Below are 27,076 nucleotides of genomic sequence, written 5' to 3'. Positions count from 1 at the left end.
CTTTCAAGTAGTTTTTAAATACAGCAGAAGAGTTTATCTTGTTTGTGTGTTTACCTTTACTGGATGTGTACAACAGAGCAGCCTGGAAACAGGCCAGAGACGAGTCCGCTAGGGAGTCTTCGATTGACATCTGGACAGCAAAGGCAGAGTCTGGGTTCACGTTAGCAAGGGACAGCAGGTCGGTGGAGCGCACAAAGAAGTTACCGTGGAATGTATGGATGGATAAACCTGGAAGCAGAGGAAGAGGCTCTGTAACACAGCAGCCTGGGAATGCTGGAAATACCTGCAATGACAGAGTCAGCCATGTTCAATGCGGCCACCTTTAGTGCATCGTATTCTCATGACCGCCTCAAAGCCAATCTTTCTGGTGAGGTAGCGCTCCAGATCCCTCTGGAACTTCTCCAGCTGGGCCGGGTTGTGGATGTGATGAAGGGAGGGGTAGTAAAAGACGCTGCCTGCTGAGTACTTGGAGATGCAAGCTAAGACAAAAGAGAAAGAGCTTTGTTAACTAACAATTCAAACAATTATTAAAGGATGGCAACAGCTCATGCCTTCAGTATCTTAAAAAAAAAAAAAAGGAAGGCGATAATCTACTTCATCCCTCCTTTCAATTTCAGAGGATCAAACAGAATAATAAAGATAAAAAAAGATTAAAACAGCATGCGAATGACTGAATGAAATTTATTAAACAGACTGAAGAATTGGTGTTGAGTTTCAAATCTCTGAGAAGAATTTAAGAAAAATGAAAACAACAAACAAAACGAAAGACGTCACTGGAGGAAAGAATGATACTGCTGGCGAGAATTTCTCCAGAATTTATGACATAGATTGGCTTCATTTGTGCAGGAGAAGAGCTGATATCTGAGCCATCTGATGCTGGACAGAGCTTTACAGCAAAATGAAAATAAAGGGGAAAAAAGTGATTGGATAGGTTTGTATATTTGCATTAGAAATATGGTTTCAGCAGAGGAAATGTTGGACACCTTAGCTGGAAATAAAATTCACCCCAATTCAGTCTTCCAGAACAAACATCATGAGCTGAAGAATCAGAGTACCGCTGTAGAGACTGGGCCAAAAGCATTTCCTGGAATGACCTTTCAATGCTTTTTGGTTTGGGACCTAAAATCTACAGCCTTCACTGTGTGAATGAAGAAGCCAGAAGGCATCTCTAAGATTCAGTGTGACTGTGTGAAAAACCACTGAACAGTCATGGTGAGAGAAGATGATCTGTTCTCACCCAGCGAGGAGAGGTCGACATACTGGGAGCTGAGCAGGAAAAGATCCACTCCAATCTGCTGTCCTGAGCAGTCCAGTGCAAGTTTCTTATAGAAGTCTGTAGCAGGACCGAGATGCTGCACCCCCTGAAAGACACCACACTACAGATTACTCTAAACTCTGTAAATCACAATGTTGAGGATGTGTGTGTTTATTACAGCAGGGAGGTTGAATTTTATGTTTAAAGCCTCTGAAATCTTAAAAAGAAAAAAACAAGCAGCCTGACAAAGAACCACATCTGTTTTAAGTTTCTTTTACTGGTGATTTTTGAAAAGACTTGCTTTGACCTCTTGGCAATATGGTTTGATAAAAGAAATGAGATGATGGACATCAGTAAATCACAGCTCTGGGTTATAGAAACCAAAAGCACAAACCTGCACACATGTCCCATGTTGTGAAAGGTAATAACAGAACCGGATTAGTGACGTAAATATTACACAGTGGTTGAAAATGCCGGTGGATATAAATCTGCATCGTACAGGCTCTCTGGTTGTATTTCGTCTGCCGTATGGTTTGGTTTAAACTCCATAAACCACATTGAAAGTTGACAGAATTTGACTGAACCATCATTTGATGCTAAATTTGTTACAATGCCAAAAAGAAATAAGAGCAGACACTAAAACTTTACGATGAGAAGGCTCAAAATATGAACCTTGGTGCTCGAGCGCTGGTTGGGGTCTTCCCTGGACTGCAGCTTCCCAGCACCCAACGTCGGCAGCTGGGTCTGAAACACAGTGACGCGCCCCCCGGTGGGCGACATGAGCTTAAAGGCAGCCTGTAAAGCAGGACCGAGGGCGCTGTGGGTCTCTCTGCTCTGGCTGAACATGCCTGGGAGCGACGTCAGCAGGTCTTTCACCAGCTGAAGGATGGAAAATGAAAGATTAAAATCAGAAAGCTTTACATTTATCCTGCTGCATTAGCTTTTATTTAGTTCACTGAGAGACTGAGTTTGCAATTATTTTTGGGTGTTGTGAGGACAAAAACAATAAGAGAAACAGAGGAGGCAAAAGGTGTGGATTTCAGAGAGAAATTCAGAAAGAACTACCTCTTTGCTCTCCTTTAAGTTCACCATCAAGCTGTCATGAGATGGGATAAAAACGTCTGCAAAAAAACATAAAAGGGACATTAAAGGCAACCATTTTCTCATCAATGATATATTAAACATCACACCTTCTTTTCTGGTAATTAAATGTCCAAATAAATGTCCAAAATTAGTCGACTAAAAGCTTTCAATACTTTATTTCTTACAGTTTAATGATTTTCCTGTTTTTCCACATAAACTTGTATCATTTTCATGTTTGAAAAGAAAAAGTCTGAATGTGTTGATTGTTGCAGATGTAAGGACTTATGGGGCAGAAGTGACTTTTTGGAAGGGAAGTCTATTTAGCTATTTAGTCCATCACAGGACCAACACAGCGACTAACGAGACGACTAAACATCTACACTCGCATTCACATAAAGGGCCAATTTAGAAAAACCAGTTAATCCAACATGTTTTTGGACTGTAGATATCAGAGTACCTGGAGAAAACCCACACATCCACAGGAGTAGTATGCAAAGTCCACAGAGAAAGGCCCCAGTTCAGAGGAACCTCCTTGTGACACTGCTAACCACCAGCAACCATCTTGCTATTAATAAATTTATCAATCTTTTCTAGCAGTTAGAAACCTTCCAAAGCAGAGAAAGAAAGTATCTGACAGGATGCAGTGGGGTCCTCGCCACATACCATCAATGTCCGACACCACCAGCATCTGTGGCTGGGACAGTCCGTCCTGGAGATTGTAGAAGTGGATGGTGCTATCAAAGGTGAGGAAACCCACTCTGGTGCGTGTATCTCCGGGCATCCTGAAACACACAACGCCCTCCGTCAACACTGATTTGGTTGGAAAACCCCAAGAAACAACATAACTGGAAAAAAAAAAAAAAAAAAATTCTAAAGCTGCTCGGGAAGCACCAATCCACTACCGATATCTGAAATCTAAATATCTGCCGATACCAAATCTGTTTATGTGAACATTATTGTGACTATGGTAATTATTGCTGTTATAACTGTGTAAGATTTCATTAGGTTGTAATAAATTACCCATCCTTTTTTAAGTTACCTCAGTAATACAAATATAATAACATTACAGATCTAAGAATTTCAACAAGTTTTATTTTGATTTGGCACATTTACCTAAATACAACTATAAATGTGTGGTTTTGAAACAAGGATCTAGCTTTTAGTTTAACAAAAAATGTCACATTTTAACATTCAAGGCTTTTATTTCTTTTAAAACATGTCCGAAGCATGTCATCAAACCCATCTGCGCTAGCTTGACCAGTGTGGTATCAGGTATCGGTTGTCTTATTGGTACACTTTTATTAATACCAAGTACGAGTACACAAGCTTGGTACTGATATTGGTATTGGTGCATCCCTAAAAGCAGCTAATTTGTTTTATTCTGTTGGGCTTGATGACCAGAACTCACTTATCCAGGTTCTCTAGAAGTAATTCACAGAAGTACTTCAGGTATCCTGCTTCCACGGCATTGTGAGACACATCGAGCACAAAGAGATAGACCGCTGGCTGTGGAGGTCGCAGCTGGACACATGAGACAGACGGAGGAAAGTAAAAGTGAGCTCCATCTGCTTCCACACCGAGACCAGTTCAGGTTGGAACAATAAGACAAGACTTCCACCTAGTGGACAAAGCAGCACGGTGCGTGTTATATGGAAATGAGACATTTTACCATGTAGTCTGAGGATGCGATGAACTCTACGGTGGAGTTTTGGACCTCTGGCCTCTTGTGTGGTTCACCGTAAGATCTTGTCACTGGGTTGTACATGAACTCATCTGGTACTAAACAAAATGGCCAAAAAAAACCCGAAAAAAACCCCCCACAAGAATAAACAACACAAGGAACACTTAGAAGTGCCCAAAGCCTGAAAAAAACCCAAAACATGATCTCATACCATCGTTGACCCGGTAGCAGAGGTTGCATTTCCACCTGCGTTGGTCCAGGAAGGTAACAAACGGGTTGATGTAGGTTCGACAGGAGCGACAGCGCACTATTGTGTTGGACGTGATCACTGGTAGCTGCTGCAGAGAGATGGGGACATATGAACTTAAACACACTACATCATAGAAGCTCAACATTTCATATTTCTGGCTCCTTTCCAGGTTTTGGCCTCAAACCTGCTTTTGCTCATTCCCAACCTTTACAAGCGTTCCTTTATTTGTGCTTCAGCAGAGGACTGAGGGGGGCTTTGTTTTCCAGTCAGGGGGAATGTGGTTGAATGACTATCTGCTGCCCTTTGGCATGTTTTTAGGCCCGAGCACCTTGGTGGTGCGAAGGCCTATTGTATTTGCAGTGTTTATTATTTTTATTCGGACACTTCGCGTGCTTTTTTGGAGGCCTGAACATGCTCGAAAATTCACCAAATTTTGCGTACCCCCCCAAGGAAATACGAAAAATTTGATATTTTGAGGTGCTCCAGAATGTTTGGGCGAAACTGAATGAGAGCGCCACCTATTTTAGGTGCCCCGCCACTGCATGTCGTTAGGCTTTATGAAAATTCATACACATGATCTACATGCAAGGGCGAACAAAAAATCCTCTTAATGTCATGGTGAAATGTCGACAGGAAGGCGGCCATTTTAGGTCAAAGTCAATATTTTGGCGTTTTAGCACCTCGCATTTTAACGAACTCGTCCTAGAGCTTTTATCCCACTGAGCCACAAATTGCTCAGGATGTTCAGGAGGCATGTGTGATTAAATGTTGTGTTATTTCTTCTAATAGGAGACTTAGTTTACAAGGGGCGGGGCCTCAAAGTTTGATGTCTCGCCATGAAAAATTAAACGGATATAACTCCCACATAAAGCAACATTTCTGCACCAAATTTGCTAGATATGATGGCAGTCCCCTCCTACAGAGTTCTATATGTCAATATTTTGATTATGAAATAGCCACGCCCCCTGGAGGTCAAAAGTGTTTTTTGCTCACACACCCATAACTCTGGCTTGGTGGACACCACATGGCCCAAATTCACTCAGGCATCACAAAACATGTTGGTGAAGAGATCTGGTAAAGGACGTTGCTCTACGCTGCACGGCGTGCCCGTGACGCCATGGCGAAGTTCCATGCGGCGGCGTGACATCATAAATCACTATAAAATTGTCAATTTTGATCTGATCACCCTAAAACTTATAGGGATTAATAAGGGATCAGTCCTGAACAGATTAATGTGACCATTGCTGGTGTAGACCTAAGCCCCGCCCACTTACAACAGGAAGTGTTTTTTTCCACGTTTGAGGGTCATGCTTCTAAGCAAATGATCCCAAACACTTGAGACTCCTCCAAAACATGTCAAACCCTTTCATGATGCCACAATAAAAACCTCAAGTCGCTACGCTAAACGGGACATGGCGAATGGCGGTCCAACGCCATGAAACAGGAAGTACCTGTGACCAAGCCATGGAACCTTGGACCGCCACCAAACTTGCCATGACTGATGACAGTAAGGCCCTGAACTAAGCCCCATTGAAACATTATGGAATAAATGGAGCATGTCTCCATAGCGCCCCCTACAAAATTTCAATCAATCAGCCCCGCCCACTACATGGACCGACATGGATAAAATTCAGCACAGTTGGAGAACCTGCCAGTACCTTCAAAAAAGTCTCTTGGACATATGGGCTAAATTCAACAGGAAGTCGGCCATTTTGAAAAAGGTGCCATTTTTGGGGTCATTTCTTTGCCATGCATTTTAAACAACTCCTCCTAGGGATATTGTCCAACTGACACCCAACTTGCACAGGATGCTCAGGAGGCATGTGTGATTTAAAGTTGTGTTATTTCTTCTAATAGAAGATTTAGTTTAGGATGGGCGGGCCCTCAAAGTTTGATGTCTCATTAACAAAGACTTATTGCTAAAACTCCCACATAAAACAACATATCAGCACAGGAATAGACACATTTGATGCCAGTCCCATGATGAACAAAATCTACAATGCAATAATATGACTCTGAACTAGCCCCACCCCTTGGCAACAACAAGTGTCTGATATCATGAACCAGGAAGTACCTGTAACAAAGCCATGAAATTGTTGATCTTCACCATACTTGTCATGAGTCATGACAGTTATGTCCTTAATAGAGTAAAATTACAATATAGTGGAGAAAATCGTAAACGGCTCCATAGCGCCCCCTACAATATTTCAATCAATCAGCCCCGCCCACTGCATTGACTGACATTGATATGATTCGGCACAGTTGTAGAACCTTCCAGTACCTTGAAAAAAGTCTCTTGGACATATGGGCTAAATCAAACAGGAAGTCGGCCATTTTGAAAAAAGGTGTCATTTTTGGGGCAATTTCTGTCATTTTCTTTGCCATGCATTTTGAGAAGTTCCTTCTAAGAATTTTGTCCAACTTTAACCCAAATGAGTCAGGATGCTCAAGAGGCATGTGTGATTAAAAGTTGTGCTATTTCTTTTAATAGGGGATATCGTTTAGGAGAGGCGGGGCAGCAAAGCAGCTGTGATGCAATTAAAAGGAAAACTGACATAACTCCCACAAAAAACAACCAACCTGCACCAAATTTGCTACAGATGATGCCAGTCATATCCTTTACATTTCTGCATGTCAATAATTAGATGATAAGTTAGCCCCGCCCCTTGGTGACAGGAAGTGACCCTTCATAAGGCCTAAATGGCCTGAAGTGCAGTCTGGCTGCACTTTAGGTTGAGAGAGGCATGGGAAGGATGTTGCCAGGGGAGGCGGTGGCATTATGCCGAGCGGCGCCATGGTGCGAGGGCCTATATCACCGCTTGCGGTTTTAATTTTTGTTTATTTTTTTAACTCTTTCTAGGACTTTGTTCTGCTGAGCTGTAGCTGGCTGAACAGGCTCCATGGGGAGTTTCCTTTCAGTAACAACAGTGGAGAATACATTTCTTATTTTCCATTTTGAAGACTTACAGTAAAAGACACATCTGAACAAATATAAAAGATTTCTAATTTGTTCAGCACAAAGTAAACACAGCAACAATCTGCTTGTCGTTTTACTTGATCAAACATTGATCAAAGTTATTGATGAGCTTATTTAAAAAAATATATTTGTATATTAGCATCCAAAGTCAGACTGGTAAAACTGGAAATTGCGGACTTGGATGCGTGGTATTTACAGCTATTCAGTAAACTGGAATCAGATCCTGGTGGTTAAATTTGCACCACTGTGTTGATGCTGAAGAACAGGTTTGCTGTCCACAGCCAACCAGCCATGACACATCTACATGACAGAACACGTTTCACACATTCACTGCTTCTGTTTGTTTTTAATTTAAAATTTGACATAATACCAGACTAAATGCAGATGTTCTGCTACCTGGCAGAGGAAGGTATGAGTGAGATCTAAGATGATTACTGCACAGATTTCTGAAATCTGACACATCTATGATTAAATGGCACTTTTAATATAGTGACAGGAAGTAGAGATTAATCATATGAACAAAAAAAACATATCCCTCATGGTTCATTCTCATCAGTACTTAATAATTGTACTCTAAGGTATACTATGTGGGCGTTGGGAATTACTAAACACTTACAAACTGACATACTGTGTTGACTGGGAGGTGAATGACTCATAAGTGGTTACAAGCACATGCTGCAGACTTTAAACAAATCATGGCAAACATCAAAACAAATCTAAAACTGGCTGAAAGAAATGTTGAAATAACTTCCAAATCTATTTTTTTGACAATCAGTTGTTCACAAGAAAGGATGAGGTGAGTTTCACCAACACGAGGATGTGAGCAAATAGTCTAACAGCGTTTCTCACTGCATGAGTGCGTAAAATAAGCTCAGTCAAACGGCGTTTTACTATATGAAATATAAAATATTTTACCATCAAGCTTTTTTCACCAGATAACTGAAACTTTGTTTCTCACATGTATCATTGTGTTGAGGAACAGAATTATCATGTGGTTTTACACTTATTAAATTCATCAGATGTTTTTTTTTCCTGTGGCAACGTGTCATCCTCTCAGGATAAATACTCTCAAAACAAGAAAAGATTAATCAAACAGGATCTTTCCATCATGTGACGGAGCTTTATAACCATTTGGTTGTTGACAACTGCCTACATTACTTTTCATGTCTTATCCTCCGTCTGTCCCTGCTCTCTATCAGTCCATGCCCTCTGACACCCCCTTACCAAGCAGCTCTATAAATATGCTCATCTATCTTTCCTGCACCTCATCATTCTCCTGCTGCTGCCACTGCAGCCGTGATCTGTCCACATGACTTGCTCTGTCGTGTCACAAGTGTTGACAGATGACCAAGCCTTAAAATGTCACTGCGTCCTCCGTGGCCCAGGGGCTGATTATGGTTTATTTTAATTAGGAAGAATAGAGTAGTCCTTTTTTTTTACCTCTTAAGCCTCAAAAGAGTCTTTTTGAGTCTTTATGAACAAAAATGGCATCTCCAACAATAATAGATTAAAGTATGTGCAAACTAGAACTCCAAATAAAAGTAACACTTGTGGAATTTCATCCGAGGTGGAGGCATCTCCACCTCCTTTTTCCAACGAAACAGGAAGAAATGAAGAATTTTATCTTTTGCATCTGCTGCAGTCGACAAAAAAAAACTCAAGGATTATGAGTCAAGGTGGAGATTATCTGAACAAATATTCATGATTCTGAAGTGAAACTGAGCAAAGTTATGCAGGTTTTAGAGACAGATAAGCTACTGACAGTTCAGGACAGTTTAGTACGTTTTGGCACCGTGTTAGGTCCTTGTCATCTGATGAGGAGCGTCGGGGGACACAGCTTTGTCTCACTGTCTTTAAGGTCGTCTCCATCACTTCCTCTGCAGTCAAGAGTTTATTTTGGGGCATCACTTTATCTAAAAGTCACTAATAAGTAAAGAAAAACCCAGCAAACAGGTGGATCTGTGCATAAACATCATATGTGCACAAATATGGAAATGTATATATACTTTCTGTAAGTCTGGTACATCTTGAAATTCTGGATTTGTCAATTTTCATGATGAATCGCTTCATTTCATCATGAAATCAAGTAGAATATGCAAATCTCACCAATCAACAGTAAAGAGTGAAACAACACAGAATGACTGATTCCTGTCTTCGTCCTATCAAATTCATGAAACTGCACAGATAACAGGGATCCAGACAGGAAGTTGCTTATATAAGACACTGAGTTTTTCAGTAAATGTGATTTTTAAACCAGTAATTGAAGCTTTGGAGGCAAGACAGCAAAGGTAAGACTGAATGTATGACAATTAACTCCAAACACCTTGATCAATAATTTCTAAATATCATGAGCTAATTTATAACAGTGACATCAAAACCTGTGGCAAAAATAAAGGAACTTAAAATGTTGAGGATTATGCTCGGACACGCACATCTCTCTGTGATCAGATACTACCTGCAGGTCTCTGAAGGGGTGGAGGAGGAGACCCAGGGGGAGTCGGGCCTTGTTGAGTAAAGCCTGTGTCTGAGGAATGCTGGTCAGGGTACACCTGAACGTCCTGATTAAAAGAAGAAAATGAGGACAAAAATGATAAAATCAGAAAACACATTCACACAATCCACATCCAAATACATATATTTAGATCTTTTATAGGATGGATTTATAGTCTTCATCTTTGTTATTTTCCTCTCTATTTTATTCTAGGGAGCCTCTGTAAGATCTGGCCACGGACAACAGATGAAAATGAGCCTTTTGGCTAAATCTGGCTATTTAGAGATGTCTCTTGATTTAATATGCTCTGTCCCTGTCAAATAAAAGGAAATGATAAAAGATGAGAGAAGTATATGAGATGAATAAAAATGAAGTCATTCATTTTCTTAACCATATTCCAGTTAAGAGTCACAGGAAGCTGAAGCCTATCCCGGCAATCACTGGGCGAGAGGCAGGGTACACACTGGACAGGCCGCCAGTCCATCGCAGGACCAACAGAGAGAAACAACCATTCATGCCCACACTCACTTCTGGGGATAATTTAGAGTAACCAGTTAACCTAACATGCATGTCTTTGGATGGTGGGAGGAAGCCGGAGTACCCGGAGAGTGCGGGAAGTACCGTGTGATTGGTCGGACATTGGAGGTGGGCGTCGTTAACACAGAGAAAGCATGAAGCGGAGGTGCTGCTTCCGTGTGTTTGCTGTTGCCGGCAAAACGGATTGTTTTGATAAAACAGCTTATTGAGGTGGTGAGAAAGTACGAACATTTTTACATGTGGCAATAAAACACTCGGACCCAGCCGCGTACACAACCTGCCCTGCCGCGGACGAAGCTGCTCGTTAAATATGAAACCACAAACTCTGAGAGCGGAAACCTCCACCAAGCACAATGTTTAAGAATCCTTTTAAAACATTCCTGGATCCAAACGGTGATCCTGATCACCACCAGAGTTTAATCAGTTCTTCATTTTTACATTTGCAACAACTCTTGAAATATTTATAAAATCCCTCCGTAACCTTTTAAGTTATCTTAAGCAAAAAGACGCCGGGGAAAACAACCTCCTCGGCGGAGGTAACAACCGGTTCATTGCACATAAAGCAGACATCTGCCCCCAGCAGTGATCCCTCCCTGCTGCAGACATGCTTCTCGTGGAGTATGTATGGACCTGCCGAACAAGACGTTTTTTCTTGTTCTTGCAGCCTCGAGAACAAGAACTCAGTTCTTGCTTCTCGTGGAGTATGCAACAGGCTTTAGAAAGTAAGTCGTAGAGGAAAAGTAATACTATAGCCAGCGGCTGTTTGTTGTCTTACTCAACACTGGTCTCGACAGTCCAAATTTCCCACGCTTGACTTACTGTGGACTGCAGTTGACCTTCTTTAGATCAGGACTGAGGTTGGGTTCAGGGGCCTCCAAGGGCCTTGGGGGAAGCAGATTCGTCTCCTGTAGCAGGTTGACTGGCCTCAGAGCCTCCACCTCCAGCTCTGGCACTCCGCTAAGTCCCCCTAAGGCTGCAGAGAGCTGGGAAAGACTGGGGAAAGGCGGCTGAGAAAAAAAAAAAAAAAAAAGAAAGAAAAAAAAAAAAAAAGAGAGGTAGGAACAGCATTTTACTCCACAAATACTGAACAAGTACAACAGAGGATGTGAAATTTTCTTAAGCAAGAGATCGATCTTGATGAAACAAGAAAGTTTTCTTTTTTTTAAGTTCATAAAACATTTATATGATCAATCTTCTCCAAACTACATCATCTATACTTTCTGTATGCAGTTTCCTACATTGTGATCAGTGCTGAAACCAGGAAAAGAAAACACGCACTGCTCCAACTACAGCCTCACCTGAGAGTACTGCTGGTAGGCAGACTGGTTGTACAGATTGTGGGAGGGGGAGGTGTCCGTGAGGGAGGCTGGTCCCTGCTGATAGGTTGCCTGCATGCTTTGGTAACCATAGCTACCATACGACTGAGCCTGGTTGGTCATATCGTCAGAAGGTGGCATGGAATCTGAGCAAGAAAAAGTATTTATTATTTGGGATATTCGTGTAGAAAATAGACTTTTGCTTATCCAACAAGCTCATACCATCACTCCTACAGTGTCCCATAAGTTTTATGAATGATTTAAGTGCAAGTAAAGCAAACAGAGATTTTCTTTGACATGTTGCATAGTTAACACATTTTGAAAGACTTGGAACAGATACTTTATTAGTTTAACATTCATTTGTTCATTAATCACAATCCATGACGCACCAGAGCATCAACACTGTAAGGTAAGGTAAGAAAACATCAAAACCACCCCAAACATTAACTGGGCTGACAAGCACACTTAATCTGAGTTATAGTCACGGGTCAGCCAGGCTTCCCTCTCAGACCTCCAGCTGATCCGCTGTTGGTTATTCCAAAGATGAGGTTGAAGGTTGGGGGTCAAACTTTTCTAGTTGCACCACTACAGTTATGGAACTGACTGCTTCTAAATATTGGGATGTCTTCTTTTAAATCCTATTTAATGACCCAACTTTGTCTGCTGTTAAACCCAACATGAACATTTTTCTATGTGAGTTGTTATCATTTCTATCGGTGTCTTGTGGATGTTTTGCCTATTTATTATGTTTTTACAGTCTATTCATTGTCTTCATGTTGTTTTAAAACATGTTTTATAAATACATTTAAACTGTGCTGGATCTTTTTTCATGTGGACTTTGACTAAAACTGAATTTGTGCTCAGAGTGCGACAAGGGGTCCTCATGTATTCACGGTCCACTTAACCATCAAGGTTGTTAATTTTTACACAAACAGCAACAATCAATGGAGAAATACACCGTGAACCCATCTGTTGCTTAAAGCAAGCAGACAGTAAGCCTCCATGTTAACCAGACACTGGCTCCCAGTTGTAAGAGTCCAGAATGACTTGCTGAATTTCTCACCTGATGTAAAAAGCATTGATAAGCTGGCCATTATCTAGTTCCATACGATGGAACCCAACTGAGGTGACAGATGCAAGTATTATGTGCAACAGACACTTTATGCTGCCATCCCACGTTGCATGTGGTGTCACCATGTGAAGAGGATCTGTACCTGGATAGCTGCCGCCTTCCAGGGAATCATAGTTGTTGGGAACTGGAGAGGCGCTGCCAGTCGTGGAAGAGGAGGTATCACCGCCTGACAAAAGCAAAGAAGAAGAGTGAAACACATTGAGGATTACAAAATTAAATCAAGAGCAAGGAGCTGCCTAAGAGGCAAGTCAGAATGAAGCATGAGATCAATACGGTGAAACAGAAACCAGAAGGAATAATACAATAAAAAGGCAACATAAAGACATCAAAGTATAGAGAAAAAAGACAAAACACTGGAAAGCAATGAAGACATGGTACAATATAATGAAGGGCAGAAGCTGTGAATCTAATTCAAAAGGAAGGAGGGCAGAGATAAAAATGAGAGTACAGAGGGGAAATGGGAAAAAAGACAAAACATTAAAAGAGAACAAAGTGTAAGTTTTTGTTTGGCCATGAAATGTGTTGAGCTTTAACTCCCTCGGGCTTCTCAGAAAGGAGAGGAGAGAGGAGGCCGAGCGGCTGACTGAAAGAAAACATGAAAGCATGCACTTCAATCCAGAACCTGTGAGTGTGCTATGCTGCCTTGGTCTACAGCAAAGATGGATGACAAGGAAGAAAAATATGGAGAAACTAAACAAAACAAAAGGAAAAATATTACAAAGACGATACAATGTAAACATATCAGGACATATAAGAACTCAAACCAATTTTCCTCATTTTCCGGTTCTCTTTTACTCTGTTTTTTTTTAAAAAAAACTATCTTTAAGATGAAACATGTATTTAGAGGAAGAATTTTCACAGTAAAGCCTCTTATGACATTATTTTGTCACTAAAGCTGGTAAATCAGAGTGTAAGCAGAGCTCCGATGCTGCAGCGAGTTCGAAACGTTTCAGGCTAAGCTGGTTTAGCCCAAAATGTAATGCAGAGTCACTGATTCCTCTCTTGTCAACAACCGCCTGGGGAGGAGAGCCAATTTATTTACATGATGAACAAACCCGTCGTTGGATGAGATCTGTTCTTTTCATACTGGGAAATTTGATGGTTAATCAGAAACATTAACACATAAAGAGGTCACACAGTGTTTTTCAACACATTGAGGATTTTTTTTTTAAACCACCGCAGCTGACTGTTGCTAGAGTCTCATACTAAATCAAGTGAATCAGGATGGAAATAAGTGCAATAATGTTGGCTGTGTGTGCATCAGATGGTCTACTTTGGACATTTTCTCAAGTACTGTAGGTAGAAACCTTTGCAGTAAATATTCTTCTCTTACAATCTAAATTTAAAGCCTTGTTATACTTAGTTTTTTTGGGGGAAAAAAAACATTTTCAGTCACTTTAGGTGTTCTTGTTTTTAAAAACATGAGTTAAAAACTCAAATTTGAAGTAAATTTTACACTTTCTGACTTCCTGCATCCTCATCTCTACTTACACCAGTGGTTTCCAAACTTCTTCTGCAGGGCCGCCTTTTCATGTTGAGCCCCCCTCCCATCTCATGAAACCAAAGAAACATACTAAGAAATGCGTCTTTAGTTTTAGTGGCTGTATTGTAGGTAACTACAATTAAAACCATGTCATGACTATGATCCATTCTGCTGCTTTAGTCTGAAACATTTTAAACCAGGAATCTCTGCAAACTACTTTAAAGTGAGTGGAATTTTCTATGAGACGATGCTGCTTTAGTAAAACAACTTTACTATGTATAATAGTTGGATAGTTTATTTCTAAAGTAACCTGCCGGCTTTTCTGTGTGTTCAGGATAAAAGGCCCCAAGTGGTGGTGTAACTTGATTGGCTTTATACTTTATTATATTAGATGATAAGATTTTGGTCCATACAGAAGACTGCAGTCTCATTATTAGACCCCATTGATTATTACTATTACTGGTCAAGCAGGGACAGATATGCTCCATCATAGTTTGGTCTTTTTTTTTTTTTTTTATCTTTATTTTATTTTTTTTTTATTACTTGAAGTCTGTCTTGTTGATTTATCATCATATTTTGAGTACTTTTTATGAGTAGATACTTTTTATGAGAAGATATGCTTTAGTCCCGATTTGATTCAATTCTGAATTTTTTGGGTGCCGATTCAATTTAAATTGCAATTCTCACAATTTCTCTATGTTGCTGATTTTTGTAAACTAAAAACCAAAAAAAAAAACATGTTTCACCAGAGCATGTCACAAATATGTTATGAAGACCGCAGGAAATGATCAGATTTTAAAAAAACATCTTCACAAAAAACAGTAGAGATGTTTGATATTGGCTTCTTTTTTTTTTTTTTTTTTTTTTTAACAAATATCCGATATACCAGTTTTGTCCAACTCTTAAATTTTTAATGCTGTATCAATTGACACCAATACTTTTGGAGCCAATTGTGCCTAATAAACTAAAATATCTGGAAAACTATATATGATATCTTTTATATTTTGTCATTTTGAGTTTGAGAAGAGAGAGAAGGAGATGAAGAGTTTGATATATAGTATGTGCATGTTGTGTAAAAGTTGCATCTTTAAAAAAGGAAAAACCAACATCGATAATTTCCGATATTGCATTTTATTATTGATATCGGCCGATAATATCAGTATGTCGATAATATCGGACCTCTCTAAATAAAAATTTGGTGAAAAGTCTAGCCCTTTTTTAGACAATTATTTTACTGTACTAAACTGTAAAAGGACAATAATACAGGAGTACACTGCTGGGCCCTTGATACAATAAGATGGCATGGGTTTTACTGGGAACTGTAACAGCGGTTGTATTATTGTGTGAATGTAGGATTTATTTATCAATGCTAAATTAGCTTTAAATGAGTTTGTAAACCCCTCAGCATGTTACAGGACACACTTTGAAAACTACTACCTCCCATTAAAACCAAGGCAACCATTTTTTAATAACTGCAAAAGAAATCCTACCACTGCTGCATGACATCCCACAGCCTCGCTGTGCCCTCGCACCTGTCATTTCATCTTCAACATCCAATAGAAAATCACTGAACAAATAAGTCAAAGAAAAAAATACCCTTAAAAACAGTAACACAATACATATTTCCTTTAATCACAAGTAAAATTCTGACCAGGTTTTCCAACAGGATTATGTGGACAGAATACTTGAAAGAAGCCATTAATCCATGTGGGTCAAAGGGAGGGATGAACAGCATCAAATCAACACACAGCAGGCTGCAGGCAAAGCCCTCATTGGACAGGACAGGATCCAATTATCTTCCACTAAATCTGACCAGCAGACTACAGGATTATGTCCTGTGGGAGAAGAGGAGGACATCAGGTCAGCTAAGCCTTCCTCGTCTTACTTCTCCAGGTCTCATCTGACACCTTTTCCTCCTCTGACACTTCTGTTAGTTATGATAATATACAGATTATGAGCTAAAGAAAACTGTGATGAGCACTTACAAAACTTCTGATTTGGTCTGAGTATTTCTAACTGTAACTCACTTTACTTTCCCTCATAGATGATAACCAAGACTGCACTCACACTGTCTGCGGGATTTCTCACATGCTGCACTGATCTGATTACCTTCGCTCAGTGTGAAGAGGAGAGACGGCTGCACAGAGTCAACATGATGCAACATGTGCTCGAATAATCAGCTCAGACTGAGAAACACCCTGTCAACCAATACATCTTATGTCATTCATTCAAGATTACTTTTACAACTGTGGCAGAGGCAGTCAGTATCTTTGAGGTAAAGACAACGCTGTGACAATTTTATGTGACTCAGGTTAGAAAATCCCATTTAAAAAAATAAAATACATTTGTTAACTATGAAAATTCTGACATATTATTGATTAAACAAGTAAATAATTCAACGTTTGGACACACCTGATTCAAATAACATGGCTCTCCAACCACTTGCTGTCAAGCTCTGCATGAGCCCTTGAATGACCCGTTAATTTCAGGTTGGTTGCAGAAGAGAAACATCTAAAGACAGGGGATCCCTAAAATACAGTCTTAAAGCGATGTACTGATCACCATGGCAACATCTATTGCAACTTGAAACACGCATCTGACTGACATTTTGTAATAGCAGGATCTCCTATCTGTTCATATACTAATAATAGACTTACTGTTGACTTTTCAGCAATTAAATTGAGGGACAGGTAGTTTCGGTCATCCCACCCTCAGTTATCTAGAAATGCTAAAGTCTGGCTGAGGAAAGAATTAAACTATTGATGAATGATCAACCCTGAGTTTCCCCAGATAACACAGATCAGGATACTGGACTGTCCTCTTTAGTTAATGACATTTTGAACTCATTTACTTTCACGTGTGTAGTTTCAGTATTTGAATTAGACTTAAAAACCGTTCTGCTATCTGTATCTCATGGCTTTGCCCCCACGGAAACACACCTGAAAGAAAATAGCAGCATGTTCTGAGTTTTTGAATTTCAATGAAGGTTATGACAGATTCTGATCGATCGCTTCACAGAAATCACACGTCTTCTGAACATTTGTGATGCTGAAGTGGTATTTCCAGACCAATGACTTCGGAGAAGATATACTTTGAGGCCTATCTTTGCCCAGCAGCAAATGCTGACAAGATCTGGCGACAAAAATGAGCTCTTAGCAAAGGCTAATTATAACTCAGATACCAGGATGCTGATATCATTATCTTGTTGAGGATCTTGATGATGTCGACATGGACTAACTTCTGTACTGAAAATATAAAATGACAAGTTCAATAAAACTGAAAAACTCTGATAAAGACTTTTTCAACATGTTTTCTGCTTTCTCTTCTACAACTACAAATCATTCATTCATTCATTCATTCATTCTACATACTGCCAAGTACAATCAAGGGTTGTGTATTTAGTTTTTATTAATATTTATGATTAACACAACTGCTAGGGAGGCTGCTGTAGTGGTTAGCACTGTTGCCTCAATGCAGGAAGGGTGCCGGTTCGATCCTCAGCTCAGGGGGGGGTTCTAATGGTGTGTTCACACCAGACGCGTTTTGAGTGTCATAAAAGCTCAAAACGCTGAAAACTCGCTGCTGGTCACTAAACTGTCACTTTTGTGTCCAACGCCCAAGACGCTCCTGTCGCATTTTCGTACTTGTGTTGTTCTCACTCATATGTAAGTCACTTTGGATAAAAGTGTCTGCTAAATGACAATAGAATAGAATAGAATAGAATAGAATAGAATAGTTACTCTTAATTGTCCCTAGGAGTGAGAATGACTGACTGACAACTGCTTTGAGACTCGATCATATTAATAAGTTTACATTGAAATCTGACCAAAATATTTAAAGATTAAAGAAGTTTGATTGAAAGATATTAACATATGGCAATGGTTGTCAACACTAGTCCTCGAGGGCTACCGTTTCCCTGCTGCAATAAACTTGTTTTCAAATCAGTGGCTTAATAACAGGGCTGGTGTAGATGTTGACAAGTAGTTGGAGAAATCTGAACTAGATGTGTTGTAGCAGGGAAACATGTAACATCTGCAGGATGTTCATAGCTTGCAGACCGGAGCTAGAGACCCCGACATATGGTATTTTGCTTCAGTGGAAAAGGTGTTACTCAGTGCAACGGTGGGGGAATTGGGGAGATCATGAGGGATTAAGGTTAAGTTAAAACAAGCCTTTCATTGTATTAGAAGACGTGTTAATGACTGGTAGAAATGGTAGGTGTGCTCTCTTATGATGAACAGGACAGTCAGCAAACACATGCACAGAGAGCCTGGACCTGCACACAGGGGAGTGGCTATATTTAAACACCTGTTCACCTCTGACTGATGACACAGCTCCAGAGGGATCATCCTAACCAGAACATTAACATGGTGCAAGAGTGGAGACGAGGGTTTAAGTGCAGTATGGTGTCCTAGTGACAAAATTATTATGAATTATTTTCCTTTAACAAAAACTGTAGTTGATCAATTAATTCATAATTAAATCACTTATTTTCATTCTTGCCACATCAATGCTCTTATAGGTTCAGAGGCAAAATGAAATCCAAATTATCCCCACAAATATAAATCAACTATAACTATAGTTTTCCTTTGTTTCTCATAAATCTGTCCTCCACAACACATCTTATGTAAATCCTGAGAAAATGGCCAAGTCATGTCTAATAATACTTCTAATTTGCATTTCAAACACATATGTGGAAGTGTAACACAAACAGTCTGCTTAATATTTTTTCCAAGGTAATGACAGTAGTCAAAGTAGATTCGGCCAATCACAAATAAGCAAGGCTCTGTTTTTGCTGCCAGTTACAAATAAGCCTGTGGAGATACAATACCCTGTCTCCTTGTGCGTGCTCAGGATGGGGAATTGGATCGAAGTCAAGATTCGATGTAACCTGTTGGTTTTCCTTACCAAGGCTGTTTATCATGAAATGGCTCGAATTGAAGCGTTTGTAAAGTGCCCTGAGATGACATTTTTGTGAGGTGGCACGATACAAATAAAGCGGAATTAAATTTTAATATTTACAATTAAATATATACATGCTACAAGAAAACTATGTGTAAAAATGCTGAGCCCTCACTTGCGTTTCTTTCATTTTGCTTCCATGCGGTCAGACTTTCCTGGAATGTGTTGAAGTGGTTGTGAGCAAAAGCTCTCCAGGTCTTTTAGGTTTTTATGGACCAAAACTGGACTGAAAATTAGTGGCAACAGGTCTTATGATGTGATGAATCCTCCACAGAGCCCAGATGACTACATTAATGAAGCAGTGTAGCATTGTCTTAACAGCCAACATCCAGAGAAGGGCTTTGGAGAGTCCTTCAAAAGACCTGGAAAACTACACCTGAACACTGAAGAGGCCATACCAAATATTTACTTTTTCATGCTCGCTGGATTAGTCCAAACAATGTTTTAACTATTCATACTGTGTTTACACATGTTTCAATAAAGTGCTGCCTCAATTTCCTGTATTCCATATGAGGAAATGTGGAGTAAATCAAGAAATTTTGCACAATGCTGTAAATGTCCAGAGTATTCACACCCACTGCTGAACAATACTGGAGGAAAAAAAAAAAGGTCTTGTTTGGTGTTTCCTATTTAAGCCTTTGCTAAATTTATATCCGTAACAGCCTTAAAACAAAGGACGTTTCATTTTAACTACAATAAAACAAAAAAGGAAAAACGACAACTTTTTCAAAATTTTAAAAGCCGCAATGACCTTTGCCCTGCCCGATAAAAAGTCATAAACTGTCCGCATTAAACATAATAATCAGTCATCACTTTCTTTTTTTATTTATGACAGCTAATTATGATCTATGGATCACACAACAAGGTCTCACTCCAACTCATATCAGAGTTCTTTCAGCCCACAACTTCCACCACTTCCAGAGCTGGAAGCCCAGTGGAAATAATGAAAACACAATTTATTGATTTTTCCCCCCCCCCATTAGCATGGATGGCTGCATGTGAGTGGAGAAACACCACAGATGGCATATCATAGCCTACACATTACTGGGTGAAGCAGAACAAGGCGCCATTTTCCTCTGCGTTATCACTGCCACAAGTAAAACTTGGCACAAGTCAGAGCTGAACAAAGCCAAGGGTTTTGTTCAGCTCTACGACCACAATCCTGCAGGTTTTAGATATCTCCCTTATCCAAACACATCTCATTCAAATTAAACAGCTCTCCTCAACAACCTGTTGCCGACCCACTACCCTGACTCAGGTGTGCTGCAGCAGAAAAAAAATCCAGAAACCTGCAGTACAGCGGCCCTGAAGGACCAACTTTGTACAAGTGTTAATCTACTTACCCGTCACCTTTTCAAGAAAGAAACTTTCATGCCAGAGAAATAAGAAAATAAGGTGCAAACAGTACAAAGACGTAATCAATGTAGAGAACAAGGACTGGTGACTGTTTTGGGGGTTAAATGGGGGTCACAACAGATAAGTTTTAAGCTGTCAAGGAGGAAGGTAGACGGAGAGGAAGGAATCTGATTAGCCCATTTAGAAAGGAGGTTTGCACAGATGATGAAAAAAGATGTGATGATTGGCTTGCAGAGCAGAAGTGGTTATTAGACACGAGAGATGAGCAGCAGTGACCAAATGAGACGAGAACATAAAGACTTCTATTCAGAAATACGAAGGTTTCGGGGCATGGCAAGGTTTAGGAAAAATGGTTGAGTTGATTTGGGGGGGGGGGGGGGGGGGGGAGTGGCAACAACAGGGTTCAGTAAGTAAAAGCTGAAGCAGACCTGCTTCCTCATCCTCATCCTCCTCCTCATCGTCATCAGAGCTGGATGACGAGTGGGCTGCTGGTGGGCCTGAGGTGGTGGCAGAAGCTGAGCTAGCTCCACTATTAGCAACATATCCATACTGCATGCCTGTTGGAAGGGTGAGTGGAAAAGGTTCATAAGATAAGTGTCAAGACTAGGTAGACGGGACCACAGTGGTTGGACTATGTGTGTGTGTTTGTGTAGTGGTGTGTGTGTTTGTTTGGAAGCAAAGAGGGAACAAAAAAAAACATTGCTTATTTAGCAAGTTGCATAAAAATAAATACATTTCTGTCGAGTATTTACAGGTTCAACACATCGAATATAAGAAGACTGCTTATTTTCTATGTTGTGTGAAGAAACATGAACAAAGACAAACATGTCCAGTGAATAATTGCAGTAGCTGGTGGGCCACCAGTGTGTGAAACAGATTAAGGTTAGAACCTGACAGAAGAGCACATCTATGAGTTTGCTATGTATAACATTTTAAAAGACCCTGGAGCAAAATGTTAATAGGTCAGGATATTTTTAATTTTCTGGTGGCAGTGAACATGGTAAAAGCTGTGACTTGACTGGAATGTTGCTTATACTGGTTTTATGTCTATTGTCCTAAAATCAGTAACACAACAAATGGCCAACATAATGAAGAAGAAGAAAAATAGAATATCACTAATGGTTAAAAGAAAAGCTACACAATTTCTGCACAGAGATCTTTAACCATCTCTCAGCATGGCTTAAGGTTGTGTGACTCTTTTTGTCAAGCAAACACGACTGCCGTCAAGTACAGGCTTCCCAACAACAATTCTAGTTCAGAAACATGACCAAAATTCATCAGATGCCAATGTACTTGTAATAATAAAAACATTTTTCAAGTAAGCATAATGGACATTTTACTGACAGAGTGAAAAATCTGCTCAAATGTTTCTGAGTTTACACTGCTGAGAAAAACCTCTCTTCACATGCACTGTTGCTGTGCATAATCATTCTTGGAACTTAAAACAATTATTAAATCCTAGTACAGCAGGTGCAGGAGTTGTAGGACTTGCTGCTGAAGGTAACATAAAAATCCATAGATCACAGCGAAAAATAAGCAAGCTTCTGACCCTGAAACCCCTACATTTGCATGAAGGCTCCCACCTGCACATTTGAAAGTGTGTGTATTACAGAATATGTTTGCTAAGGCCTCAAAGTGCAGCTGTGAACATGGAAGTCCATTCACATGTACAACTGTGAGTGTCCAAATTTAGGATAACCAGATATGGCTTGAATCATAAGAGAGAATAAGCAGACGTCATTAATGGGAAAACTGCAATCTGTCATCCTTTCCTTGACTTCATTTCCAAACATCACTATACATGAGTGTGTCCTGGTTTCTACAGCAGTGTTTCTAATGTAAGCCAAAAAAAAAAAAAGCCAGAAAAAACAAACAAAAAGATCATACTTTGTCTGCCAGGTTAACTGGACAATAGCAATATTTTCACCTCCACCAGTGCACACATAGCAGAACATGCACACTCATATTTGCCTTTTTCCACATTTAAAACACAGAACTTTGTAGTTATGTAACACTCTTCTAACTAAGTGTCACAGTTACCTTGGTGGTGGCTGGGAGAAGAATGAACTGAAGTGGAGGGAGTTCCTGAGGGCGGTCCGTCTCCTGCACCACCACTGCCTGGTGTGACCCCACTGTAGCTGCGAGATGCCTGCTGGGTTTGGCCATAGTGTTGGGCTGAGGAACAAAAAGAACCACATAGAAACATGAAATCTAACTGGGAGAGGGATAAAGTCAAGCTATTGCTAAGAGGAATATTGACTATTGACATATTTAACTTTTGAGAAAATCCTGATAGAGAAAACAGAGCTGTACTGAACTAAGCCACTGGCAAACTGGTTAATGACTAAAACTTCATTTTATTTTCTGCAACAACAACAAAAAAAAACAACCCATCAGCAACACAGATAGTAAACTGTCAAAGACATCCTTTAACATCACTGTTTCTGTAGAATAAAACAACACAAAGCCCTTATTTCTAGTTGTCCATCCATCCATCCATCTTCTGCCGCTTATCCGGGGTCGGGTCGCGGGGGGCAGCAGCCTAAGCAGAGAAGCCCAGACGTCCCTCTCCCCAGCCACATTTGCCAACTCTGCAGGGGGTCCCCGAGGCGTTCCCAGGCCAGCCGAGAGATATAATCCCTCCAGCGTGTCCTGGGTCTTCCCCGGGGTCTCCTCCCAGAGGGACGTGCCTGGAACACCTCACCAGGGAGGCGTCCAGGAGGCATCCTGACCAGATGCCCGAGCCACCTCAACTGGTTCCTCTCGATGCGGAGGAGCAGCGGCTCTACTCTGAGCCCCTCCCGGATGACCGAGCTCCTCACCCTATCTCTAAGGGTGAGCCCGGCCACCCTGCGAAGGAGAGGGCAATCCACCCTATTCCGGCTGAGGACCATGGTCTCAGATTTGGAGGTGCTGATTCTCATCCCAGCCGCTTCACACTCGGCCGCGAATCGCTCAAGCGAGAGCTGGAGATCACGACCAGATGAAGCCAACAGGACCACGTCATCCGCAAAAAGCAGGGACCCAATCTTGAGGCCACCAAGTCGGATCCCCTCAACACCTCGGCTGTGCCTAGAAATTCTGTCCATATAAGTTATGAACAGAATCGGTGATAAAGGGCAGCCTTGGCGGAGTCCAACCCTCACCAGAAACGAATCCGACTTAATGCGGACCAAGCTCTGACACCTGTCGTACAGGGACCGGACAGCCTGTACATGTGGGTCCGGTACCCTATACTCCCGGAGTACCCCCCACAGGAGCCCCCGGGGGACACGGTCGAATGCCTTCTCCAGGTCCACAAAACACATGTAGACTGGTTGGGCAAACTCCCATGCCCCCTCCAGGACCCCAGAGAGGGTATAGAGCTGGTCCACTGTTCCGCGACCAGGACGTAAACCACACTGCTCCTCCTCAATCCGGGATTCGACAATCCGGCGGACCCTCCTCTCCAGGACCCCTGAAAAGACCTTACCAGGGAGGCTGAGGAGTGTGATTCCCCTGTAATTGGAACACACCCTCCGGTCCCCCTTCTTAAAAAGGGGGACCACCACCCCAGTCTGCCAATCCAGCGGTACTGCCCCTGATGTCCACGCAATGCTGCAGAGGCGTGTCAGCCAGGACAGCCCCATAGCATCCAGAGCCTTAAGGAACTCCGGGCGGATCTCATCCACCCACGGGGCCTTGCCGCCAAGGAGATTTTTGACCACCTCAGCGACTTCAGCCCCAGAGATAGGAGAGTCCACACCTGAGTTCACCAGCTCTGCTTCCTCATCGGAAGACGTGTTGGTAGGATTGAGGAGGTCTTCGAAGTATTCCTTCCACCGACCCACTACGTCCCGAGTTGAGGTCAGCAGCTCCCCACCTCCACTGTACACAGTATTGATGGAGCACTGCTTCCCCCTCCTGAGCCGCCGGATGGTGGACCAGAATCTCCTCGAAGCCGTCCGGAAGTCTTCGAGGAGATTCTGGTTCACCATCCATTTCTAGTTGTTTGGTCTACAAATTAAAAATGCTGATATTGACCAGTCTCTGTATGACAGTAGACCAATGTAGCTCTAACTGAATCACCAGAGAGGACATTTTGCAGCTTCCAGGAACATCTATCGTGTAATTCTAAGTATTTCTTTATTTGCAGCAAGCCATGGATTAACCTCAACACTAAATCAGTGACACACACCTGCGCTTCCTTGACCGTTGACCGTTGGTGCCATCTGCCCGTGAGAACCCCCTCCATAGCTTGGCTGCACAGCTGTTGTGGAGGGTGGCGGTGCAGAGTTGAACTGATGCAAAGGTGCACCCATTTGGGTGGGCATGGCCCCAGGTGTAGAGGTGTTCTGGGAGGAACTGAGGGTACCATACTGGCTACTTCCTGGAGGAGACTGATATGAAACAATTGGGTAGAGGGGAGTGCCAACTCCGCCAGGTGGTGCTGGAACCAAACTGGGATGCTGCTGCTGATGGTGCTGTGCTTGGGATGCTAGGTATGACTGCTGTCCATAGTAGGACCCTGTGGTGGCATAGGGGGGCTGCCGTTGCGGCTGGAATGGCTGTTGACTGTACTGGGCATTACACGGTGGCGGTGCTGCAGATGGGAGGGTGCCATAAGACTGCGATGGAGGGGCAGAAACTGGAGGAGTGCAGTATGGAGATGATGCTACATGATGCTGAGGAAGGTGTTGTTGCTGCTGCTGCTGCTGCTGCTGCTGATTGTTCTGGTAATAGTTAGCACTGTGGGCACTGTCTGCGATTGGTGTTTTGCTGGGTGCAGAGGTGGGATGAGCAGGGATGGTGGGGTAGCTCTGTTTTTGAGGTGGGGCTCCATAGTAACCCGCAGGTGGATACGTGGATGGGTAGGTCTGCAGCGGACCTGAGAAAAGAGAACATTTATTTTGTTTTTAAATCTACAAAAAAAAAAAAAAAAAAAAAAAAAATCAGTAATATCAAAGGATTATGAGAATCGCAATTTAAATCGAATCGGCACCCAAAGGATCGGAATCGAATCGGGACAAAAGCATATCGTCACAGTCCTACTAATATATATCATTAAACCCAGAACATACTGTATAGTTTGTCATAAACTCCAAACGAAAAGCTTCATCGGCAACACTAAAATGTTTTTAACAAAGTACACAATTCCAGTGTAAATGAGGATAAAACGACTGGTTATTTATTTTCCCATTAGACTTTACTTTCCCTGGAAGTATGAAGCAAGGATGCGCAATCTGCAACACCACTTGCTAACGCTTAGCTAACTTAAAAGCTAGTGCTTGCCTTTTTTTCCCCATTGGTTTGCGTTAGCTTGATAGTTAGCCAGCGTTAGCATCGGATGTCTTTCAGCATTAAGTGAGTTTTCTCCAATTTACTTGTCATCCTCTTCATCGAGTATTCTAAATGTGGTGACTGATAACTATCAGTCAAGGAAATATGTTGGTAAATCTATAACAAAAAGTCAGAGCAAATGACACAACCACCATCACAGATTTAGCATGCTAATGCCAGCGGATTGGCTCATCGCATCATCCGGCCTGCGTTACCATTTTGATAGCGGGGCGCTGCTCCTCCGTTCGGCGTTGAGTTCTGGCTGTAGCTGACGGAGCTGTTGAGGTTTGTGAAACCCGGGGCAGACATCGCTCGGTCCTCCCGTTACGCCCGCAGATACACAGGTTGGTACATACACATGAGCGACGACTTCCAAACCCTAGTTCCCCACGCCAGAAAGGCGTTGAAGAGGCTGCTGGTGGTCGGTGAAGACCCGGGCAGCCTGTGGCCGGGTCCGCTCGGCTGTGAGCTGAAACCTCCAGTCAGGATGTTGAGGAGCTTAGCTGACACCTGGTCGTGCTCACGTCACTCCCTCTCGTGGAGTTGCTAAGCAACTGTGCCATTTGTTGTTGTTAATGGTTATTATTTGTTTAGGTAATATTACAAATATCATAGGGAAATATTCAGAGAAATGAATAGTGCTTAGAAAGCAGTAAAAAGTGTTTTGAAAAACTTTCTCTGGAATTTGATGGTTTTAATGTTTTTTCTTTTCTTTTAATCTGTTTCATGCAACATGTGAAATTTTCTTTTAAGTTCACTTGCATAAAACCCAAAGCTTTTGCATGGATAGAATATATCAAACCACATAACCACTATTTCTGGGTAATCATACTTGTTTTGTGAATAGCTGTATCTGAAGCTTTTATTTCAGTCTATTTATAGTCAAGCCCTTACTAGTTGTTCTAATAAACATGTTAATAACCTACACTTTAGTCTGATCAAGATTCCAGCGGGAGGCTAATGCATCCAATTCAGGGCTGGATTAAAAGTGCACAGGCCCCTGGGCCCAAAGTGTTCCAGGGGCCCCCCTTCCCCACCACAACATTGTGAAAATTGTGAATGATACACTGTGGAACAAAATTTCTAAGGTCTCTCAGCCAGTGGTACCAAACGCAATACACTAGACACGGTGGTGTAACTATCTGGCTTTTATAAACATTTTGTTTCATGTCCAAACTGCCGGTGTATGCCTTATGTGGGCCATACATTGGCCCCCAATGGCCTTGATCCAGTT

General features: G+C 41.6%; 1 protein-coding gene across 2 annotated transcripts in view; it reads right to left on the bottom strand.

Annotated features, from left to right (window-relative positions):
- The window catches only part of sec24b (SEC24 homolog B, COPII coat complex component), a 37,692-nt gene extending 11,397 nt beyond the window's left edge, over window positions 1-26,295 (bottom strand). The window contains exons 1-17 of one of the 2 annotated variants that reach the window (XM_079250336.1): window positions 26,058-26,295; window positions 24,701-25,390; window positions 22,564-22,698; window positions 20,952-21,080; window positions 12,805-12,888; window positions 11,573-11,736; window positions 11,094-11,281; window positions 9,702-9,804; window positions 4,231-4,357; window positions 4,008-4,117; window positions 3,747-3,859; window positions 3,002-3,120; window positions 2,321-2,376; window positions 1,928-2,134; window positions 1,238-1,361; window positions 321-479; window positions 55-228 (exon numbers count right to left, since the gene is read on the bottom strand). In XM_079250336.1, coding sequence (XP_079106462.1) covers window positions 55-228; window positions 321-479; window positions 1,238-1,361; window positions 1,928-2,134; window positions 2,321-2,376; window positions 3,002-3,120; window positions 3,747-3,859; window positions 4,008-4,117; window positions 4,231-4,357; window positions 9,702-9,804; window positions 11,094-11,281; window positions 11,573-11,736; window positions 12,805-12,888; window positions 20,952-21,080; window positions 22,564-22,698; window positions 24,701-25,390; window positions 26,058-26,151 — 2,776 coding nt within the window. In that variant the 5' untranslated portion in view covers window positions 26,152-26,295. The remainder of the gene's footprint in view (window positions 1-54; window positions 229-320; window positions 480-1,237; window positions 1,362-1,927; window positions 2,135-2,320; window positions 2,377-3,001; window positions 3,121-3,746; window positions 3,860-4,007; window positions 4,118-4,230; window positions 4,358-9,701; window positions 9,805-11,093; window positions 11,282-11,572; window positions 11,737-12,804; window positions 12,889-20,951; window positions 21,081-22,563; window positions 22,699-24,700; window positions 25,391-26,057) is intronic. The other variant, XM_079250337.1, reaches the window with a different exon arrangement.
- Window positions 26,296-27,076: the final 781 nt, after the last annotated feature.

This window comes from Telmatherina bonti (genome assembly GCF_933228915.1).
Source record: "Telmatherina bonti genome assembly, chromosome: 12".
NCBI classification, from domain to species: Eukaryota; Metazoa; Chordata; class Actinopteri; order Atheriniformes; family Telmatherinidae; genus Telmatherina; species Telmatherina bonti.
This window is presented reverse-complemented; position numbering and strand designations above follow the sequence as displayed.